We start from the raw sequence: 20,639 nt of genomic DNA on the forward strand, positions 1-20,639 counted from the left end.
AAGGGTCTGAATACTTATGTAAATGTGATATTTCCATTTTGTTATTTTTAATACATTTGCAAACAATTCTAAAAACCAGTTTTTGCTTTGTCATTATGGGGTATTGTGTGTAGATTGATGAGGGGAAGAAAAACAATTCAATCAATTTTAGAATAAGTCTGTAACGTAACAAAAACGTCAAGGTGGTCCAGGCTGCGTCCCATATCCTGCTCTGTCACCCTCCGTGTGGGGATGTCCGTTATGCTCAGGCTACATCAGCCCCGCTGAGCCTTCCTTCCGCTGAGCACTCATTTCCTCACAGCAGCGGCACTGCTCAACATCAGCTCGCTAAACCGCCAAAGACAAAGCACATCTGGGCCAGATCTAGCTTCAATAGATCGAAATGTATCGATGCAGTGTTTCAGTGTACAAGGCTGTGATGTTCTATTCACATGGTTTTATTGGGACATACAGCATACAGATTCACAGATCACGTCAGGTAGCAACAATAGAGGAGGTAGTCTGTATGCTTTGAAAGCCAATTCATATGTTGACAATGACTTCGCATGATAACCACTGAACACTAGACACCATAAATGCCCATCGGAGACAACTATTGATTTGACTCTTCTGTTCTTGTCCCCAGAAGGTATTGTTGTCATGTTGCTTACATTGCTTGTGGGAGACTCCTATTATAGTAGTACAAGGGTGCTGTAAATAAAACGTGTGCAGACAGGCCACAGGGTGGCAGTGTTGGTCCAAGATGGGTGTGATGGCTGGTGAAGTCTATAGGCCTGCAGGCTGGGGTAGGTATATAGGTGTGTCACCATCGCCCTCATTCATGCTTCTCCTCACAGCTCAGATCCCCCTCACCCATCCCCTTATCCTCGCTCACTCTCTCTTGCTCTCTCTGACACACACACACACACACACACACACACACACACACACACACACACACACACACACGTTTTGTTCTTCTGTCCTTGTGGGGACATAACATTATTTCCTTTCCTATTTTCCCTTACCTTAACCCCTAACCCTAAACCGAATCCCTTACCGTAACTCTATTTGTAATCCGTACACTAAACCTAACCCCTAAGCTTAAAATAGCCTTTGTCCTCATGGGGAGTTTCTCCTCTATAATCATCCCCACTGCTAGAGCAGAGAATATGCAGGCGGAGCACATTATGTCCAGAAGAACAGGGCGAACTCCATCCAGTGTGAAGAACAGGGCGAACTCCATCCAGTGTGAAGAACAGGGCGAACTCCATCCAGTGTGAGGCACTGGGCTAACTCCATCCAGTGTGAGGCACTGGGCGAACTCCAGTGTGTCTGGTGAGACTCATTGTTCTCCGTATTGTTTCACACTTTTTGGAGTTCCTTGGACTTTGTCTCTCTCATATAAATAAAGCCACCAAGTTGCATGGCATTGGCAATGCTCGGAAATTCTGCAGAGGAATATACGCTGAAAATATGATCACAAATGTTTTTCCTCTGCAATGCGCCTGTATTCCAACAGCAACCATAGCCAGTGTAATGTCCACCTGCCCTTGTGGTTTTGTAAAAGACAACAGACCATATCTAGTGAAGGATACCAAGTACAGTAGCAGCAAATATAGTTGCGTGTAATTCATCCAAGGTCAAAAACCTGGCCCCAAGCCCCTAAATATTTCCCTCTCCTTGCAGTGTGCTGATGACCCAGAACCTCTCTTCCTCCTCTGCATCTCGCTCTCTTCTCCCCCCACCGAGATTCCTCCCAGATCATCACAGAGAGACTGCCAGAAGCCTGCTCTTTTAATCCATCCCTGCACTGAATCTCAAATCTATGCTCTCTGGGTCTCTCTTGGCCTAGTGTTCCTAATGGGCTCTTGATTAGCCGGTGAAGGTGGCAGCCTCTAGGTGTCTTTGTTTTAGTCATTAGGCTAAACTGAGCCTCAGTCAGCCTATTGTGTCAGTGCTAAATATGTCATGTTTACTGTGCATTAGAGACCTGGATGTACTGTGTGATGGGTGGATTGCATGCATTGAAAATCTACAGCGTACAATAGAACCCATTACTGCACAGAACACACTCTGTAATTCACTCAGAAATAATGCATATTCTTAGCTCATCGTTCACCATTTCAATGTATAGCCCCAATATAGTCTTATGAGAATGAAAGGAGAGCTAGGCTACGCTGTAATGGCTGTAAGGCAAAAACAACCTCCATTATAAGCTTTATGTATTCATAGTTTTTCCTATTTTGTTGCATTACAACCTGTAATTTAAAATGATTTTTATTTGGATTTCATGTAATGGACATACACAAAATAGTCCAAATTGGTGAAGTGAAATGAAAAAAATAACTTGTTTAAAAAGATTCTAAAAGATGAATAACGGGAAAGTGGTGCGTGCATATGTATTCACCCCCTTTGCTATGAAGCAATGGAAAGAATATGGCACCACAACAAACCTGCCAAGAGAGGGCCGCCCACCAAAACTCACAAACCAGGCAAGGAGGGCATTAATCAGAGATGTAACAAAGAGACCAAAGATAACCCTGAAGGAGCTGCAAAGCTCCACAGCGGAGATTGGAGTATCTGTCCATAGGACCACTTTAAGCCGTACACTCCACAGAGCTGGGTTTTACGGAAGAGTGGCCAGAAAAAAGCCATTGCTTAAAGAAAAAAATAAGCAAACACGTTTGGTGTTCACCAAAAGGCATGTGGGAGACTCCCCAAACATATGGAAGAAGGTACTCTGGTCAGATGAGCCTAAAATTGAGCTTTTTGGCCATCAAGGAAAACGCTATGTCTGGCACAAACCCAACACCTCTCATCACCCCGAGAACACAATGACCCTAAGCATACTGCTAAAGCAACACTCGAGTGGTTTAAGGGGAAACATTTTAAATGTCTTGGAATGGCCTAGTCAAAGCCCAGACCTCAATACAATTGAGAATCTGTGGTATGACTTAAAGATTGCTGTACACCAGCGGAACCCATCCAACTTGAAGGAGCTGGAGCAGTTTTGCCTTGAAGAATGGGCAAAAATCCCAGTGGCTAGATGTGCCAAGCTTATAGAGACATACATTTTAGTCATTTAGCACACGCTCTTATCCAGAGCGACTTAGTTAGTGAGTGCATACATTTTCATACTGGCCCCCCGTGGGAAACGAACTCACAACCCTGGCGTTGCAAGCGCCATGCTCTACCAACTGAGCTACAGGGGACTAATTGCTGCAAAAGGTGGCTCTACAAAGTGTTGACTTTGGGGGGGTGAAAAGTTATGCACGCTCAAGTTTTCAGGTTTTTTTTGTCTTATTTCTTGTTTGTTTCACAAAAAAAATTATTTTGCATCTTCAAAGTGGTAGGCATGTTGTGTAAATCAAATGATACAAACCCCCCCAAAATCAATTTTAATTCCAGGTTGTAAGGCAACAAAATAGGAAAAATGCTAAGGGTGTGAATACTTCCGCAAGCCACTGTAGGTGAAAGGTGGCAAATAGTGTTCTCTCCCTGTGAATGAGCGTGGAGATGTGTCTCCAGTGTATTTGCAAAGCAACCCTGCCGCCTCCTCCGTGTGGCCTCTAAAGCATACGCCTGTAGTCAGTGCTCTGACACAAGCAGGATTTACTCAGTGCATGAGCGTAGCGGCGATTTAATCATGCTCGTGATGGGCCTGACCTTTTTCCTTCCACTTTACTGATACTGCTTGACAATGTCATTACCCTTCAGCTCGCTCTCGCTCTCTCCTAGCCTCCCCTCCGACACATACTGCCACACCGCACGCTAAGGCGTTAAAAGGCTGATCTCTCGTCTCCATTATTGCGGTAGACCTTTAGTGGTGGCTGGGACATAGCAAGGCCCATACAAAAGTCTGCAACCTCAGTTTGTGTTTGATCATTTCTGATTGAGAAATGATATTGAATGTTTGGTTCAAACATTGTGGATGGTTGGCTTAACTCAGTACGCTGGACGAGGCTGGTCTCTATAAGGCAGTCCTGGTCTGGTCTCCCCTCATGACCCACCCTTATTTAGCCCAGTGAGACAACAGCCCACAGCCAGAATGGGCCGGTAACTTTCTGGCTGATGGTGAGTGGCTCTCCGTGTTGCAGATCTCACTGTCTTTGCCATTGTGGCACGATCATGGCCTGGGTCAGCATCGTGCGAAGCCTTCAGTGTGGGTGCTCTAGAGAAAGACACCCCAATGCCTCTGAATAAGGCCCCGGTGAGTCAATGATGTTGACAGGCCCGACGCTGCTATGTAGGACTTTTAATTGGGTCTCGTGAAGTTAAATTTGCCTCAACGGACTTAAACAGAACAACTCCTTCACCGAAAGAAAAGTTTGCTGAGTTACATTGCTCATTAAGTTGTCACTTTGTGTCATGCGTGGCGCCCGACCGGGAGAGGTAATGTTAATGCGATCACTCCACCAGACATCAACCTTAGTGGACTGTCTCTGTCTCTGTCTCTGTCTCTCTCTCTCTCTCTCTCTCTCTCTCTCTCTCTCTCTCCACCAGACATCAATCCTTAAAGTGGACTCTTCTCGCTCTCTCTCTCCCCCGAAAGACGGCTTTTTGGAGTCTTGTGCTTTCTCTCTGTAGTTCCTGCCTATTCAGTGACTGTCACACGGCATTGGTGAGGCGTCCCTCAACTATTGATGAGGTAGAAGCTTGCTCTCTCCCTCCAACAGTCCAATAATCATATTTAAGGCTGTGGATTTCTCTGTCCCCCCCCCCCACAAAAAAAAAAAACATGGTCATATTTTTAGGGTCGTTTCACTCCAACAGCTGTGTCCATCAATTGAAACAAATATTGATGAGAGAGGGAGAAGCGTGCTCTCTCCCTCCAACAGTCCAATAACCACTTTCTAATGCTGTGGATTTCTCTGGTGTGCATACGTGCGTTGGTGTGTGTGTGACTCCCAACAGTTGGGTCATATTTTAAGGGTGGTTTCACTCCGACAGCTGTGGTCGTGAAGCAAAACATGAAAGCAGCTTTACAGGCTGCTTTTAAATGAAGTCCAGATTGTAAGTAAGTGCCTTATTACATTATCATTATAGTTTCTGTATATCGTGTTCTTTTTACTGTAGCACACCGTATGTATGTATGTATGTACAGTGGGGAAAAAAAGTATTTAGTCAGCCACCAATTGTGCAAGTTCTCCCACTTAAAAAGATGAGAGAGGCCTGTAATTTTCATCATAGGTACACGTCAACTATGACAGGCAAAATGAGAAAAGAAAATCCAGAAAATCACATTGTAGGATTTTTAATGAATTTATTTGCAAATTATGGTCGAAAATAAGTATTTGGTCAATAACAAAAGTTTCTCAATACTTTGTTATATACCCTTTGTTGGCAATGACACAGGTCAAACGTTTTCTGTAAGTCTTCACAAGGTTTTCACACACTGTTGCTGGTATTTTGGCCCATTCCTCCATGCAGATCTCCTCTAGAGCAGTGATGTTTTGGGGCTGTCGCTGGGCAACACGGACTTTCAACTCCCTCCAAAGATTTTCTATGGGGTTGAGATCTGGAGACTGGCTAGGCCACTCCAGGACCTTGAAATGCTTCTTACGAAGCCACTCCTTCGTTGCCCGGGCGGTGTGTTTGGGATCATTGTCATGCTGAAAGACCCAGCCACGTTTCATCTTCAAAGCCCTTGCTGATGGAAGGAGGTTTTCACTCAAAATCTCACGATTTTGAGTGATCAGTCGTCCTGGTCCCTTTGCAGAAAAACAGCCCCAAAGCATGATGTTTCCACCCCCATGCTTCACAGTAGGTATGGTGTTCTTTGGATGCAACTCAGCATTCTTTGTCCTCCAAACACGACGAGTTGAGTTTTTACCAAAAAGTTATATTTTGGTTTCATCTGACCATATGACATTCTCCCAATCCTCTTCTGGATCATCCAAATGCACTCTAGCAAACTTCAGACGGCCCTGGACATGTACTGGCTTAAGCAGGGGGACACGTCTTGCACTGCAGGATTTGAGTCCCTGGCGGCGTAGTGTGTTACTGATGGTAGGCTTTGTTACTTTGGTCCCAGCTCTCTGCAGGTCATTCACTAGGTCCCCCCGTGTGGTTCTGGGATTTTTGCTCACCGTTCTTGTGATCATTTTGACCCCACGGGGTGAGATCTTGCATGGAGCCCCAGATCGAGGGAGATTATCAGTGGTCTTGTATGTCTTCCATTTCCTAATAATTGCTCCACAGTTGATTTCTTCAAACCAAGCTGCTTACCTATTGCAGATTCAGTCTTCCCAGCCTGGTGCAGGTCTACAATTTTGTTTCTGGTGTCCTTTGACAGCTCTTTGGTCTTGGCCATAGTGGAGTTTGGAGTGTGACTGTTTGAGGTTGTGGACAGGTGTCTTTTATACTGATGACAAGTTCAAACAGGTGCCATTAATACAGGTAACGAGTGGAGGACAGAGGAGCCTCTTAAAGAAGAAGTTACAGGTCTGTGAGAGCCAGAAATCTTGCTTGTTTGTAGGTGACCAAATACTTATTTTCCACCATAATTTGCAAATAAATTCATTAAAAATCCTACAATGTGATTTTCTGGATTTTCTTTTCTCAATTTGTCTGTCATAGTTGATGTGTACCTATGATGAAAATTACAGGCCTCTCTCATCTTTTTAAGTGGGAGAACGTGCACAATTGGTGGCTGACTAAATACTTTTTTACCCCACTGTATGTATGGAGCATAATGTATTTACTGTTTTATTCATATTTTCATGTACTGGTGATGAATCAGGCGTTCCGATTCTTGCCTAGATTGTAATGGACACATACTGTATGATGTGTGTAAAATACTTTTTTGAAGGTTGTACTGATTATGATGAGCTTATGCTAAGCTAATTGCCAGCTATGTGTGGTGCCATGTTTGTTGACATCCTACAATGCATTCTGGTTGTCACGTAAACGTCTGTCAGACCAACGATGTTATAACAAAACCAGGTGAAGGGATGGTTCACTCGTCTTTCGAGTAAACGTCCGGAAGTGAATGATGGTAGACGACACAAACTACCCATTGTCGGATTACTTTCGATTTTTAGAAAGTGTTTTACTCAATTATTTCCATAACTGGTGAGGTCACTCGTGATGTGATGAATTGTAAATAGTAATTGCTGTTAGCTAATTCATATTATGGTTTCTGTCAGCCGAGAGTTAGCTAAATATGACCGCTTGTGTTAGGTCACTCTTTCCTCAGCGCTACGACTAATGTAGCCTACATTTTCCGGATTGGGTGAGAATTGTGTTACACTGTTGCTACTTCTGTGAATGTCTGAACATTGCATCCAAAAATAAACTGCTCACATTGAGGACATAACGTTGTAAAAACTGTGTTTGTGCAAAATGTTTCTGTGGCCAGCTCAAACGCTGACTGTTGCATCAATAGTAAATGGACGTTCTAAATAAGTGTTAAAATCACACTGGTTTGAGCGTATCGCTGCAGGAACCACTGTAGAATGATCACACCTGTGTGTTCGTACGTTTCAAATGGGTAAGAGATATCAGTGAGATGTCCCAGGCAGTTCCACATAGAGGTCGAGTGTCTGTCTGTAGCTCTGATGTGAAGTGAGCAAGCCGCCAGCGACAGGGCTGCTTATGGGATCCGAGATCCCTGAAACTGTAGCTAACGTAAGACCTTGGCCATTGATCTCTCCTCGGAGCTCCTGTGTTGTTGTTTTTTCTAGCAGGAGATAAGGCTGTAAGGGCCTGCTATGGATGGATGGGCGTCTGCCATGGGGAAATGTCATTTCCCAGGAGCGCTGTGCTGTGACTAAGCCCTAAGAGAAGGCAGGGGGCCAGAGCAAAAAGAAAATGTGCCGGAAGATAACCACACTGTATATGGACTACGGAGACAGACAGATTCTCTCATGGCCAAAGATTGGTTGTTGTTTTTCACCCTCTTTCTCTCTCTCTCTCTCTCTTTCTCTCTCTCTCTCTCTCTCTCTCTCTCTCTCTCTCTCTCTCTCTCTCTCTCTCTCTCTCTCTCTCTCTCTCTCTCTCTCTCTCTCTCGCTCTCTCGCTCTCCCCCCCCCCCCCCCCCCCCCTTGAAGTTCATCCATACCACCGTTTGTATAAAATGTGTTCTCTTTGATAGAATTTTCTCACTCCAGCAGATATATTCCTGTGGTCCTCTGTAGCTCAGCTGGTAGAGCACGGCACTTGTAACGCCAAGGTAGTGGGTTCGATCCCCGGGACCACCCATACACAAAAATGTATGCACGCATGACTGTAAGTCGCTTTGGATAAAAGCGTCTGCAAAATGGCATATTATTTATTATTATTATTTATTCCTGTATCGTAGTTTTTCGTTAAATAAGTCACCATTTTCAACCAATGTCTTGAGGGTCATTAAGATGAAAATAGGCCCAAGCTATTTATTTTCACATTTTGTTTACCTTTTGTTGCTAAAGATTTCAACATATTGATAAAAATGTGTACCTTGGCTTTGACTTGCCGTTTTTAATGTATAAAAAAATTGCATAGATTGGCGCTTTCAAAAGAACTGTCTCACCCTAATGGAAGTAGTTTTACTCCAGACATTATTGAACAAGAGAGCAGTTTTATTTTTGTGTGTAATAAATTACCATGGAATTCGGCCTTTCATTCTCGTTCTTCAATTACATATTTTCCTTGAAGGAGATGAACTTCACTTTCATAATGGTTTCTCTTCTGTTATTGTAAGAAAAAAAACTCTGAGGCCTCAAACTGAATAATCTTAGTCTCTCTCTCTGTCCCCCCCCCCCAACCCTAGGACATACTCAACAACCTGGACAACCTAGAGTCTGGGTGTGACCTGGACGACGATGATCTCATGCTGGACGATGACCTCCCTGAGGATGGCTCCTTGCACAGCGGTGAGTGTGGTTTGTCTCTAGACACCATTCCTAGATCTGTGCCAACGGGCAACTTAGTCTACCGGGAGCGAGTGTGGGAAAAGGGGACTGAACAAGGAGAGTGCTGTCCTGTCAGACTTCACAGGAATGCACCTCACGGTCTAAGCATCATGTTGAAGCATGGCATTAGAATTAGCATAAGGCCATGTCAAGCCTCCCAATCTGCCCTCCCTCCTGTTTGACTGACATAGTTAGAGTGAGGAGGTCATCACCCCAGTACAAGGGGAGGGGTCCTATAGCAACTTCCTTTAAAGGCATGAAACCCGTACAGGTAAGGGAAGGCCTTAGTTTTCTATTTTTACTGTACACTCCTGCGACAGGAAAAGCCCCAAACATCAACAGCGCTTTCACTTTTCCCCTCCCTCGTAGCCTCCCGATCAAGGCTCTTCAGGCATCTCCAGGCTCCTGCCTGCCAGTGAGTTCACACAGACAGACTAGGACGGTGTAGTTTTCAAAACAACCAATTCACGCTCTAGCTCAGGTTATTTCTTTTAAGGTCTATTTGTTATTCCATGTGCGTCGCCATAGCAGTCCGGTTTTGAACCGTAATCGTGGGTGAAAGAAGAACACATGTCTTCAGAGAACCCAGACACAACAGAGGCTTAAACAATGCAGAGAGGGATGAATTCACAGACAGTACTAACCAAGGCAACTATCTCGTCCCTCTTTGTCTCTGGTAGCAGCATGTCGAGCGTGGGAGGATCGACTCTTTCTCTCCCGCAGATCTTCCTTTTTTTGTCTCTATTTTGCCATTTTCATCCCACTCAGCCTGGGAAGCTGAGAGACTTCTGTGGTGTTAAAAGACAAAATCCGATCATTTCCATAAAGCTTAACTTAAGTTCTGTTGTTTGCAGAGTTGTAGTTTGCCTCTTTGTGTGTGTGAGAGAGTGAGAGAAACCAACCCCTCAGAGACAAGCAGATGCTGAGTCTCCGGCATCAGATTGATTTATGTGCTCTTATTGCTTCTGATGTCTTTCTCTGCTTTTGACTGCTCCCGGCAACCTGAACACACTGTTTATACAGTATAGACTATAGGACTTTGAGTATGGTGTGGAACTGAGAAAGATCAGGTAGCATCATTCCTTTAAAGGATGTGTGGCTTGTGTTATGTTTTTATTTGTATTCGTTTTTTTTTTTGTCGAATCACCAGTTGGCGACCCATCCCTTACAGGTTCAATTGACACATTAAACGAAAAAAGGCTTTTAAACCCGTCGAGCCCCAATAAATAATTAGTATGAACGACGGCCCATATACACACAATCTATACATACAGTGCCTTGTAAAAGTATTCATACCCCTTGGATTTCTTCAAATTGTATTGTTACAAAGTGGGATTCAAATTCTGTAATTGTAATATTTTTGTCAGCAATCTAGGGGAATATTTTTTTAATAACCTTTTTTAAAAGAGTGACTTCGGAAAGTATTCAGACCACTTGACTTTTTCCACAGTTTGTTACGTTACAGCCTTATTCTAAAATTGATTAAATAAATAAAAAGCCTCATCAATCTACACACAATACCCCATAATGACAGAGAAAACAGGTTTTTCAAATACCTTATTTACATAAGTATTCAGACCCTTTGCTATGAGACACGAAATTGAGCTCAGGTGCATCCTGTTTCCATTGATCATCCTTGATATATCTACAACTTGATTGGAGTCCACCTGTGGTAAATTCAATTGATTGGACATGATTTGGAAAGGCACACACCTGTGTATATATAAGGTCCCACAGTTGACAGTGCATGTCAGAGCAAAAACCAAGCCATGATGTTGAAGGACTTGTCCGTAGAGCTCCGAGACGCGATTGTGTCGCCACAGATCTGGAGAAGGATACCAGAAAATATCTGCAGCATTGAAGATCCCCAAGAACACAGTGTCCATCATTTTTCAATAGACGAAGTTTGGAACCACCAAGACTCTTCCTAGAGCAGGCCGCCCGGCCAAACTGAGCAATCGGGGGAGAAGGGCCTTGGTCAGGGAGGTGACCAAGAATCCGATGGTCACTATGAAAGAGCTCCAGAGTTCCTCTGTGGAGATGGGAGAACCTTCCAGAAGGACAACCATCTCTGCATCACTCCATCAATCAGGCCTTTATGTTCGTGGCCACTCCTCCGTAAAATGCACATGACAGCCCGCTTGGAGATGTCTTGCCAAAAGGCACCTAAATACTCTAAGACCATGAGAAACAAGATGCTCTGGTCTGATGAAACCAAGATTGAAGTCTTTGGCCTGAATGCCAAGCGTCACGTCTGGAGGAAACCTGGCACCATCCCTACGGTGAAGCATGGTGGTAACAGCATCATGCTGTGGGGATGTTTTTCAGCGGCAGGGACTGGGAGACTAGTCAGGATGGAGGGAAAGATGAACGGAGCAAAGTACAGAGAGATCCTTGATGAAAACCTGCTCCAGTGCGCTCAGGACCTCCGACTGGGGCAAAGGTTAATCTTCCAACAGGACAATGACCTGAAGCACACAGCCAAGACAACGCAGGCGTGGCTTCGGGACAAGTCTCTGAATGTCCTTGAGTGGCCCAGACTTGAACCCGATCGAACATCTCTGGAGAGACCTGAAAATAGCTGTGCAGCGGAGCTCCCCATCCAACCTGACAGAGCTTGAGAGGATCAGCAGAGAAGAATGGAAGAAACTCCCCAAATACAGGTGTGCCAAGCTTGTATCGTCATACCTAAGAAGACTCGAGGCTGTAATCGCTGCCAAATTGTGCTTCACAATGTACTGAGTAAAGGGTCTGAATACTTATGTAAATGTGATATTTCATAAAAAAATATATATAAATTAGCAACAACCAAAAAAAATTTTTCTTTGTCAATATGGGGTACTGTGTGTAGATTGAGATTTTTGTATTTTTTATATCAATTTTAGAATAAGGCTGTATTGTAACAAAATGTGGAAAAAGTCAAGGGGTCTGAATACTTTCCGAATGCACTGTACATGTTAGAAACACCTTTGGCAGCAATTACAGCAAAAATCAAATCAAATTTTATTTGCCACATGTGCCGACTACAACAGGTGTAGACCTTACAGTGAAATGCTTACTTACAAGCCCGTAACAAACAATGCAGTTTTTAAGGGAGAAAAAAAAAATGTGTGAAGTTAAAAATAGCAAAGTTAAAAAGGAGAAAAAAAAAAAAAAAAAAATGTTTTATATATATATACAGCTGTGGAAAAAATTTAAGAGACCACTGCAATTTTTTCTTAAATCAGCATCTCTACATGTATGACAGCCATTCCATTCCAGTGTCTGTTGAATTCCAACACAGCCACACCTCATTCTACTGAATTAGGTACTGATTAGGTAATCACCTGAACCAAATCTTATTTAACAAGGAAAAGTATAAAAACCACTGCTGTGGTCATCACTATCCTCTTGCAATAGGACCAGCTGGATGGCAAAAACAGTGCTAATAGTACCTCAAAAGTAATATTAATCAAAAAATTACTATTGACCATGCCAAAAGACATGAAAAGGAAAGTTTTGAGTGAGGAAAAGAAGGGTTCAATTCTGGCTTTACTGGCAGAGGGATACAGTGAGCGTCAGGTTGCTTCCATTCTTACAATTTCAAAGACGGCGGTTCATAAGAACAAGGTCAAGCAGCAGACATTGGCAACAACAAAGCTACAGACCGGCAGAGGGCGTAAACGACTCTCTACTTACCGGGATGACCGCCAACTCATTCAAATGTCACTCAACAACCATAGGATGACATCAAGTGACCTACAAATAGAATGGCAAGCGGCAGCTGGGGTGAAGTGCACGGCGAGGACGGTTCGAAACAGGCTCCTAGGGGCAGGGCTGAAGTCGTGCAAAGCTAGAAAAAAGCCCTTCATCAATTAGAAGCAAAGAAGAGCCAGGCTGAGGTTTGCAAAAGACCATAAGGATTGGACCGTAGAGGACTGGAGTAAGGTCATCTTCTCTGAGGAGTCCAATTTTCAGCTTTGCCCAACACCTGGTCATCTAATGGTTAGACGGAGACCTGGAGAGGCCTACAGTGAGGGGAAAAAAGTATTTGATCCCCTGCTGATTTGTACGTTTGCCCACTGACAAAGACATGATCAGTCTATAATTTTAATGATAGGTTTATTTGAACAGTGAGAGACAGAATAACAACAATAAAATCCAGAAAAGTGAATGTCAAAAATGTTATAAATTGATTTGCATTTTAATGAGGGAAATAAGTATTTGATCCCCTCTCAATCAGAAAGATTTCTGGCTCCCAGGTGTCTTTTATACAGGTAACGAGCTGAGATTAGGAGTACACTCTTAAAGGGAGTGCTCCTAATCTCAGTTTGTTACCTGTATAAAAGACTCCTGTCCACAGAAGCAATCAATCAATCAATTCCAAACTCTCCACCATGGCCAAGACTAAAGAGCTCTCCAAGGATGTCAGGGACAAGATTGTAGACCTACACAAGGCTGGAGCTTGGTGAGAAGGTGACAACAGTTGGTGCGATTATTAGCAAATGGAAGACACACAAAATAACTGTCAATCTCACTCAGCCTGGGGCTCCATGCAAGATCTCACCTCGTGGAGTTGCAATGATCATGAGAACGGTGAGGAATCAGCCCAGAACTACACGGGAGGATCTTGTCAATGATCTCAAGGCAGCTGGGACCATAGTCACCAAGAAAACAATTGGTAACACACTACGCCGTGAAGGACTGAAATCCTGCAGCGCCCGCAAGGTCCCCCTGCTCAAGAAAGCACATATACATGCCCGTCTGAAGTTTGCTAATGAACATCTGAATGATTCAGAGGAGAACTGGGTGAAAGTGTTGTGGTCAGATGAGACCAAAAAGGAGCTCTGTGGCATCAACTCAACTCGCCGTGTTTGGAAGAGGAGGAATGCTGCCTATGACCACAAGAACACCATCCCCACCGTCAAACATGGAGGTGGAAACATTTTGCTTTGGGGGTGTTTTTCTGCTAAGGGGACAGGATAACTTCCCCGCATCAAAGGGACGATGGACGGGGCCATGTACCGTCAAATCTTGGGTGAGAACCTCCTTCCCTCAGCCAGGGCATTGACAATTGGTCGTGGATGGGTATTCCAGCATGACAATGACCCAAAACACACGGCCAAGGCAACAAAAGAGTGGCTCAAGAAGAAGCACATTAAGGTCCTGGAGTGGCCTAGCCAGTCTCCAGACCTTAATCCCATAGGAAATCTGTGGAGGGAGCTGAAGGTTTGAGTTGCCAAACGTCAGCCTCAACCTTAATGACTTGGAGAAGATCTGCAAAGAGGAGTGGAACAAAATCCCTCCTGAAATGTGTGCAAACCTGGTGGCCAACTACAAGAAACGTCTGACCTCTGTGATTGCCAACAAGGGTTTTGCCACCAAGTACTAAGTCATGTTTTGCAGAGGGGTCAAATACTTATTTCCCTCATTTAAAATGCAAATCAATTGATAACATTTTTGACATGCGTTTTTCTGGATTTTGTTGTTGTTATTCTGTCTCTCACTGTTCAAATAAACCTACCATTAAAATTATAGACTGATCATGTCTTTGTCAGTGGGCAAACGTACAAAATCAGCAGGGGATCAAATACTTTTTTCCCTCACTGTACAAGCCACAGTGTCTCGCACCCATTGTGAAATTTGGTGGAGGATCGGTGATGATCTGGGGGTGCTTCAGCAAGGCTGAAATCGGGCAGATTTGTCTTTGTGAAGGACGCATGAGTCAAGCCACGTACAAGGTTGTCCTGGAAGAGAACTTGCTTCCTTTTGCTCTGACATTGTTCCCCAACTCTGAAGATTGGTTTTTCCAGCAGGACAATGCACCATGCCACACAGCCAGGTCAATCAAGGTGTGGATGGAGGACCACCAGATCAAGACCCTGTCATGGCCAACCCAATCTCCAGACCTGAACCCCATTGAAAACTTCTGGAATGTGATCAAGAGGAAGATGGATGCTCACAAGCCATCAAACAAAGCCGAGCTGCTTGAATTTTTGCGCCAGCAGTGGCATAAAGTCACCCAACATCAATGTGAAAGACTGTTGAAAGACAATCAAAGACTGTTGATGCCAAGACGCATGAAAGCTGTGATTGAAAATCAGGGTTATTCCTAAGTTAAAACATAACTATTGTGTTGTTTAAAAATGAACATGAACTTATTTTCTTTGCATTATATATATATATATATATATATATATATATATATATATATATATATATATATATATATATATATATATATATATATATATATACACAAAATAAAAAAATAACCAAATTGTTATAGAGCAGCAGGAAAATAACAGTAGGGAGGCTATATACAGGGGGTACCGGTACAGAGTCAATGTGCGGGGGCACCGGTTAGTCGAGGTAATTTAGGTAATATGTACATGTGGGTAGAGTTAAAGTGACTGTGCATAAATAATAAACAGAGTAGCAGCAGCGTAAAAGAGGGGGATGGGGTGGGGGGTAGAAGCTGTTAAGAAGCCTTTTGGACCAAGACTTGGCGCTCCGGTACCGCTTGCCGTGCTGTAGCAGAGAGAACAGTCTATGGCTAGGGTGGCTGGCGTCTTTGACAATTTTTAGGGCCTTCCTCTGTGAGTCTTCTTGGGGAAATCACTGGATTGTGCAATATTAGCCCATTTATTATTTTTATAATTCTTAAAGCTCTGTCAAGATGTTGGGGATCATGGCTAGACAGCAATGTTCAAGTCTTGCCATAGATTTTCAAGCAGATTTAAGTCAAAACTGTAACTTGGCCACTCAGGAACATTCCCTGGTAAGCAACTCCAGTGTAGATTTGGCCTTGTGTTGTACAGCTGTGGTCAAAAGTTTTGAGAATGACACAAGTATTGGTCTTCACAAAGTTCGCTGCTTCAGTGTTATGAGATATTTTTGTCAGATGTTACTATTTTATACTGAAGTACAATTACAAGCATTCCATAAGTGTCAAAGTATTTTATTGACAATTACATTAAGTTTATGCAGAGAGTCAATATTTGCAGTGTTGACCCTTCTTTTTCAAGACCTCTGCAATCCGTTCTGGCATGCTGTCAATTAACTTCTGGGCCACATCCTGACTGATGGCAGCCCATTCTTGCATAATCAATGCTTGGAGTTTGTCAGAATTTGTGTGTTTTTGTTTGTCCACCCGCTTCTTGAGGATCGACCACAAGTTCTCAATGGGATTAAGGTCCGGGGAGTTTCCTGGCCATGGACTCAAGATTTCAATGTTTTGTTCCCCGAGCCACTTAGTTATCACTTTTGCCTTATGGCAAGGTGCTCCATCATGCTGGAAAAGACATTGGTCGTCACCAAACTGTTCTTGGATGGTTGGGAGAAGTTGCTCTCTGAGGATGTGTTGGTACAATTTATGCATGGCTGTGTTCTTAGGCAAAATTGTGAGTGAGCGCACTCCCTTGGCTGAGAAGCAACCCCACACATGAATGGTCTCAGGATGCTTTACTGTTGGCATGTCACAGGTCTGATGGTAGCGCTCACCTTGTCTTCTCTGGACAAGGTGTTTTCCGGATGCCCCAAACAATCGGAAAGGGGATTCATCAGAGAAAATGACTTTACCCCAGTCCTCAGCAGTCCAATCCCTGTACCTTTTGCAGAATATCAGTCTGTCCCTGATGTTTTTCCTGGAGAGAAGTGGCTTCTTTGCTGCCCTTCTGACACCAGGCCATCCTCCAAAAGTCTTCGCCTCACTGTGCGTGCAGATGCACTCACACCTGCCTGCTGCCATTCCTGAGCAAGCTCTGCACTGGTGGTGCCCTGATCCCGCAGCTGAATCAACTTTAGGAGATGGTCCTGACGCTTGCTGGACTTTCTTGGGCGCCCTGACGCCTTCTTCACAACAATTGAACCTCTCTCCTTGAAGTTGTTGATGATCCGATAAATGGTTGATTTAAAGACATTAAATGCACTATGCATTATGGGGGTTGAATGCTGTAACAACGCAGAATAAAACAATTAATACAAGTCCCATGATGGCGTAAAAGACACACAGACCGGAAAAGCTTTCTGGCCTTTTGGAAACTACAACTACCTACTACATTGCACAGTTCGGGCTTGATCTGATTTGATCTCTAGACTGCAGTGCAATGTGCACATTGAGCTCCTAGAAAAAAACCCCTAACAAAATGGAATTCAAATAATTGAACCGACTTTGGTCAATTAGTTGTTTAAAAACGAAAAATAACTGACATTTCGGTTAATCGCTCAGCACTACCTGCTGAAAGGTGAATTCCTCTCCCACTGTATGGTGTAAAGCAGAATTAAGCAGGTTTTCCTCTAGGATTTTTTTGTATATTTCAATCAATTTTAATTCCAGAAGAATTCCAAGGCATTGTATGTGCGCTTTGGTGTATACATTTACATTTACATTATTTAGCAGACGCTCTTATCCAGAGCGACTTACAGGAGCAATTAGGGTTAAGTGCCTTGCTCAAGGGCACATCGACAGATTTTTCACCTAGTTGGCTCGGGGATTAGAACCAGCGATCTTTCGGTTACTGGCACAACGCTCTTAACCACTAAGCTACCTGCCGCCTATGTCTAGAACTAAATAATACATTTAACTATAGGCTATCCAAAACATTCTGCTAACTGGAATATACGATTGACAAATAACCATTTTTACTTTTTCCTTGTCTCTCAGCCACATAATGCCAGGATTTACCTGGTGGGCTTTCTGGAATAGAGACAAGCATGTATTGTGGTAAGAGGCAACAGGGGATGAAGTGATTTTCACTCTCTACCCCTTCGAGGTCACAGTAATTACAAAGTCTCTCCTCTTCCATTTCACCACAGTACCGACCTGTTTGAATACGCAGGGGCAATATCGCTGATCTTACCTGTGCGCATAGTTGACCACCTGCGTTCAGGTAGGTTGTACTTAACATATCTCTCACACTTGAAATCGTCCACCTTAATCAAACAAAAAGTTCTAAATGTGGGTTTACGATAATCTCCTCCACCCAGTTGTTTTTAAAAGCGTCTAGTCTCCCTTCATTCGATTTTTGTACGGATGTTCACAGTTACTGTTGAAAAAGTTCAGACATGTCAGATGCCCAGGCTCCGCCTATGGTGAGATCCCAGTGAAAAACTTTGCTGGCTATTCTGGCAATTAACATAACAGTCTATTCCAAAGTCTCACCATGCATGCCTTCCATCTCACCTCACAGGCTTCCCAGCCCATGTCCCCAGTTATTGCTAGGATAGGATCGAAGTTGTGGACACCCAGAAAATAACGGATAGCTCTGTTGTGAACATGTTTGTTTTTGAGATACCTCTTAGCACCCCACACTCCTGCTGAGTAGTCCAGAACAGGACACACACGTCTGATACAGTTTGGAATACGAGGCATAACCAATATCTTTTTGTGTTTTTGTTTCTCCATTAACTCCTCCAAGAGCTCTACTTGCTGAGTCTGCCATGGAAGATGTGCCGTACAGAAAAGTCATACGTTTATCAAAATAAAGACCGAAATATTTCTAATTGCTAGTAAACTCAAGAATTTCTTCATCAAAACAAAACAGAATTTTAGTACCTGTGTTTCTAAAAGGCATTATCTGTGGGGGGTTTTCTGATTGATCATGCGTCTCCATCTTTTGCACTCAATTGACTGTACGTAATAAAATGTTCTGCAGGTCTTGTTCAGTTATATCGGAGGATATTAGCATCATCTTATCTCACTCCAACATTTAACTGTTGAATGTATTTATTTATTTAGCCAAATCATTAATAAGAATGTGTGGCTGTCTGTGTGTGTGTATGGTCCTCCTTTGACTCCATGCCTTTGTCTGCTTGTCTCCTGTTGTAGATACTGATGGGATGTCCCATCTGGCCCACTGGAGGAGACAGCTCTGTTGGACTGCAGAGGACCACCTCCACAATGACAACCGGTGAGCTGCTGGGTGGCATTAAATCACATTTCTTTGTCACACAAATCCTGGCACTCTTGACTGTATCTCTGCGTTTGCCCTCTGGTTATTGATAGTCGGGCTGGGAATTGCCAGGGACCTCACGATACAATATTGTTTTGATATGTATTGCGATTCTATGTGTGTCACGATTCTATATGTATTGCGATTCGATGTGTGTCACGATTCTATATGTATTGCGATTCTATGTGTGTCACGATTCTATATGTATTGCGATTATATGTGTGTCACGATTCTAAATGTATTGCGATTCGATGTGTGTCACGATTCTATATGTATTGCGATTCGATGTGTGTCACGATTCTATATGTATTGCGATTCGATGTGTGTCACGATTCTATATGTATTGCGATTCGATGTGTGTCACGATTCTATATGTATTGCGATTCGATGTTCGGAACATATTGTCACTATACTGTATGTCTGCTGCAGAGAGACGAGAGCGCATGAGAAAATGAGTTTTGGAGGTAAAAGTGCTGAAAACATGTTGGATCACCATTTAAAAAAGATGGAGAACAACCTATAGGATGGTAAATACCGGAGTTTTGGTGTAGGTACAGCCGACTAGCGCTAGCTAACGTTAACAAAAAACGTAATAGACAAAAATGAATATTGCGATACTCTACAGCAGGGCTCTCCAACCCTGTTCCTGGAGATCTACCGCCCTGTCGGTTTTTGCTCCAACCCTAATCTAGCGCATCTGATTAGCTTGGTTGATAAGCTGTATCAGGTTAGTTACAACTGGGGTTGGAGTTCAAACCTACAGGATGGTTGCTCTCCAGGATCAGGGTTGGAGTTCAAACCTACAGGAAGGTAGCTCCCCAGGAACAGGGTTGGAGTACAAACCTACAGGAGGGTAGCTCTCAAGGAACAGGGTTGGAGTACAAACCTACAGGAGGGTAGCTCTCAAGGAACAGGGTTGGAGTTCAAACTTACAGGAGGGTAGCTCTCCAGGAACGGGGTGGGAGTTCAAACCTACAGGAGGGTAGCTCTCCAGGAACAGGGTGGGAGTTCAAACCTACAGGAGGGTAGCTCTCCAGGAACAGGGTTGGAGTTCAAACTTACAGGAGGGTAGCTCTCCAGGAACAGGGTGGGAGTTCAAACCTACAGGAGGGTAGCTCTCCAGGAACAGGGTGGGAGTTCAAACCTACAGGAGGGTAGCACTCCAGGAACAGGGTTGGAGAGCCCTGCTGTACAATATACGTGGTTTGAGAGAGATTGACCTAGGTCAATGTGAATGATGTATGTGTGCACTGCTGACATGTGGGAGACGGCTACTCGTGCCCTGATAAGTGGATAACATGTATTGACCCCCTACCTGCCACTCACCTGTCACAGGCTTCCTCCCGTGGGGACTCCGATTCACCCCCGTCTCACGTGCAGTGACTGACTGTCTCCTCTCTCTTCCCATCTCTGACTGTCCCTCCCCCCTCTCGGTCTTTCGCCCTCCCTGTCCCTCTGCCTCTCCAGTAGTGGCGTTGGGTTCCAGCCGTATGATGGGTACCAGGGCACAGGCTTGGCAGGTCTTCACCAGGTGGTGGAGCTGGACGAGCTGACATTGAAACACATGGCGGAGGACTGCTACTCTGTCAAGACCCAGCTAGAACACCTAAAGCTCCTGCTGCAGGTCGGACACACACACACACACGCACACTCACACACACACACGCACACACGCGCACACACACACACACACACACACACACACACACACACAGCTTCTGCTCCACTCGTACTCTGTAGAACACACACACGGGGGATAATGCACTTAAATGCGAACAATCACACTATTTCCATGTATTGTTATGATTCAAACACACTGACTCACTGATTA

General features: G+C 43.9%; 1 protein-coding gene across 1 annotated transcript; it reads left to right on the forward strand.

Annotated features, from left to right (window-relative positions):
• Positions 1-4,079: 4,079 nt before the first annotated feature.
• LOC311117362 (serine-rich coiled-coil domain-containing protein 2-like) lies at positions 4,080-20,432 on the forward strand (the record flags this gene model as incomplete). Its single annotated transcript, XM_084192320.1, has 4 exons — positions 4,080-4,192; positions 8,735-8,837; positions 18,685-18,766; positions 20,276-20,432. Coding segments are annotated over 4 exons (455 nt in total), but the record flags the coding sequence as incomplete, so codon positions are not given.
• Between the last annotated feature and the right edge of the window lie 207 nt (positions 20,433-20,639).

This window comes from Coregonus lavaretus (genome assembly GCF_964263955.1).
Source record: "Coregonus lavaretus genome assembly, contig: HAP1_SCAFFOLD_7337, whole genome shotgun sequence".
NCBI classification, from domain to species: Eukaryota; Metazoa; Chordata; class Actinopteri; order Salmoniformes; family Salmonidae; genus Coregonus; species Coregonus lavaretus.